The 3,122-nt window shown below is 46.9% G+C and overlaps 1 protein-coding gene across 1 annotated transcript in view; it reads right to left on the bottom strand.

Annotated features, from left to right (window-relative positions):
• NECAB1 (N-terminal EF-hand calcium binding protein 1) overlaps positions 1-3,122 on the bottom strand; it is an 80,994-nt gene that overhangs the window by 48,413 nt on the left and 29,459 nt on the right. Inside the window, exon 3 of the mRNA XM_015598626.2 lies at positions 55-163. Within this exon, the coding sequence (XP_015454112.1) occupies positions 55-163 (109 nt within the window). The remainder of the gene's footprint in view (positions 1-54; positions 164-3,122) is intronic.

The raw sequence follows: 3,122 nt of genomic DNA, 5'->3' as shown, positions 1-3,122 counted from the left end.
CACGTCCCCTGTTCCCCGCCCCTCCCCCTGCACCCAGGGGTGACGCGCCCTTACTTGGTGTTGTGGGTGTCGATGGCGTGGAACAGCTCGTGCAGGTCCTCTCCACTCAGAACGCCGTCGGCGAAGTACGCCTTGAATTCTTCAAAGGACAATTTCCCATCGTCTGAAATGGTAAGAGCCAACAGAAGCGACTCATTTTAACTTGTGTCTGGTTTTATCTTTAATTTTTCAAACTTTGCTCAAATGTTCGTGCAGCTTTATCTGTGTGTGCGGACACACATATTCAAAAAGAAAGAACAATTCAAGGTGCTAAAAAGAAAAATAATTGAATGTCTTTATAGTACAGAAATTGCAGATGTGTTCACTATTCACCCTCATGAAATATGTCTGCACAGTTTTGGGTATTTTTTGGTTCATTTATTCATATGGCAAGAAGCATTTAACATTTAACAAGCAATGTAACCGGCCAGACCAAGAGAATATCCACACCACCAATTAAAAAAAACAAAAAAAAAAGCCCAAGGCAGAGTCGATTATGCGGGTGGTTCGCTCACAGACAGGACCTAGCGGGCTGCAGAATAAACATGTTTAATAACTGCATATGGATGACCAGACGCGAACGCGCGGCTATCAGAACTGCAATTACAGTCCACCAAATTGTGTTCACCCCTTTACTCTTTAAACAAATGGGCACTTCCTGAGCCAAGCGCGCATGCCCCTGCTGTGGGACACAGACGTGGGACACAGCAGGAGTCTAATCAAGCCGTGAGGCGCACAGAAGTCAGCGTCAGCACCTCGAGCAGCAGGACAGAGCAAGTGCGACAGGAGACATGCGTCAACGCACAGGACTTCAGGAGATAAAAGCTCCTTTCCGCTCGGGGCACAAGGCACTTACTAACTTCTGCGTCTGATCTTGAACAACAGGGAAATCTGGATAAGCAGAAAGGGGGAGCCACATCAATAACAGGTGAACGTGAAAGCTCTGGACAAGACGTAGCAGCGAATCTAGGGGCAGGGGCTGCCCTGGAGGGAGATGAGGCCCCCCTCTCTGTGCGAGGAGATACACCCCGATCTCGAGGCCCACAACAAAGCCCCAGCACTGCAGCCAGCACCCTGCCGGCCAGAACAGCTGCATGCTCACACAGAGCAGAGTCGAACCCACACCCGCAGTCAGCTGATCTTGGACTCAGAAGCAAAGGCCGTTATAGAGCAGGACAGCTGAATGTCCACACGCAAAAAAGATGAGCCCAGATGTGGGCCTTGCACCTCGAAGATAATAAAAATGGGCTCAGAACGGACCACGGACCGAAACGTAAAATGTAAAATAAGAGAACAAATACGTTACCTTGGGTTGGGTGATGAGTTTTCAGATACAAAACCAAAAGTACGATCCATGAAAAAAGAAATGGTAAGTTGGACTTTTTTAAGATTTAAATATTTTGCTCTGGGAAAAAAAATTACTCTTGAGAGAATGAAAGACAAATCACAGAGTGGGAGGAAATATTTGCAAAACATATGTCTGAATAAAAACATGTATCCATAGCATACACAGAACTCTTAAAACAATAAAAAGCAAAAATCCAATTAAAATGTGGGCAAAAGTCCGAACAGGCACTACACCAAAGACACACAGATGGTGATTAAGCATTTGAAATATTTTCAATATTATTTGTCATAAGGAATTAATACTTTAAATAGCAATGAGATACTACTACATACCCATTAGAGAGGCTAAAATCTCCCCTTCCCTGAAAAGCCCAGCAAAGCCCCGAACCGCCTCGATTCCCGGCGAGCATGTGGGAAAACAGGCACGTCCATGCCTGCCTGTGGGAAAGCCAAAGAGTTCAGCCCCTTTGGAAGACCTTCTGGCATTTTCTTAGGCAGCAGTCATGCTCCTAGGTATTTACCCAACCGGCTGAAAACTTACATCCCTATAAAAACCTGCTTGTGAATGTTTACAACAGCTTTATCCACAATTACCAAAAACTAGAAGTAACCAAATGTCCCTCAATCAGCGCACAGATGAAATAATTTTGGTTCATCCACACAAGGAATATTATTCAGTGATTTTAAAAAATGAGCTACCGAGCCTCAAGGAGACATGGATGAATCTCACATGTCTACCCGGAAGAAGCCAGTCTGGAAAAGCGACACAGTGCATGATTCCAGTTTTATGGCATTCCGGGAAAGGCAAATTCATAGAGGCAGTAAGAAGATCCGCAGCTGCCGGGGGTCGGGGTGAGGACGGCGGACAGGGACAGGGGGTGCCTCACAGCGGGGAAACTGTTTCGTAGACACGGAAGGATGAATATGTGACATTATGCTTTATTCAAGAGCCGTAGAACTTTACAAAACAAAGAGTAAACTTTAATGTATGCAAATTCTTAAAAAATCATTTAGGAGTTTAGGCGATCCCAGGGTGAAATGCAGAATGTGACAAAATAATTTAACTGTATTAGAAATGTATGTTGTGTGTCGACTATAATAGAAAAATAGAAAAATGTTTGAAAATGTAAGAAACCACTGAAGAAAGCGAGGGAAACTCTGGGAATGACTGGCGTCTGCCAGCCAGGGGCCAACGCAGCGCCCAGAGCTGAGCCGTGCTTGGTGAAGCTGCTTCCCGTGAGCCGCGTGTGTGCACTGGGATCGCACGGGATGTGAGTGACAGCGACGGGGTCCAGGGTGCTCGCTGCTGGACCGCGAGGAGGTCACAGTAAGCGAAGGGAGGGGGCCGACCGCTCAGCGTGGTGATGGTCTGGAGTCTGAGCGATCAGTCTGAACTCCTGTTTAGCTTCATAGAGGAACTCGTGGGTGCACTACAGAAGCGTGCACACACGTGGGTCAGCACACACAGGCATCCTTCCTTGCTCGATCAGCTGAGGGAGCTTAGAGCAATGATGAGACCGCGGTAGTACTGAGCACATGGACCACCCAGAGACTGGTTTCTGATACCTTCTCCAATAACATGACCAGGGCTCCCTGGAGAAGAGGCTGATTCTAGGACGGTGGCAGGAATTATAAAAGATGGGCCTGAAAAATCTTACAGCGCCAGAAAGTAAGGAAGTGCTAAAGATCCCTCACAGTTGTGAGGGTATGTCAAGGGCACACAGGAGTCGAGGGAA

This window comes from Pteropus alecto, unplaced genomic scaffold (assembly GCF_000325575.1).
Source record: "Pteropus alecto unplaced genomic scaffold, ASM32557v1 scaffold87, whole genome shotgun sequence".
Taxonomy (NCBI): domain Eukaryota; kingdom Metazoa; phylum Chordata; class Mammalia; order Chiroptera; family Pteropodidae; genus Pteropus; species Pteropus alecto.
The sequence above is the reverse complement of the archived record's forward strand: the minus strand, read 5'-3'. Positions and strand labels throughout refer to the sequence as shown.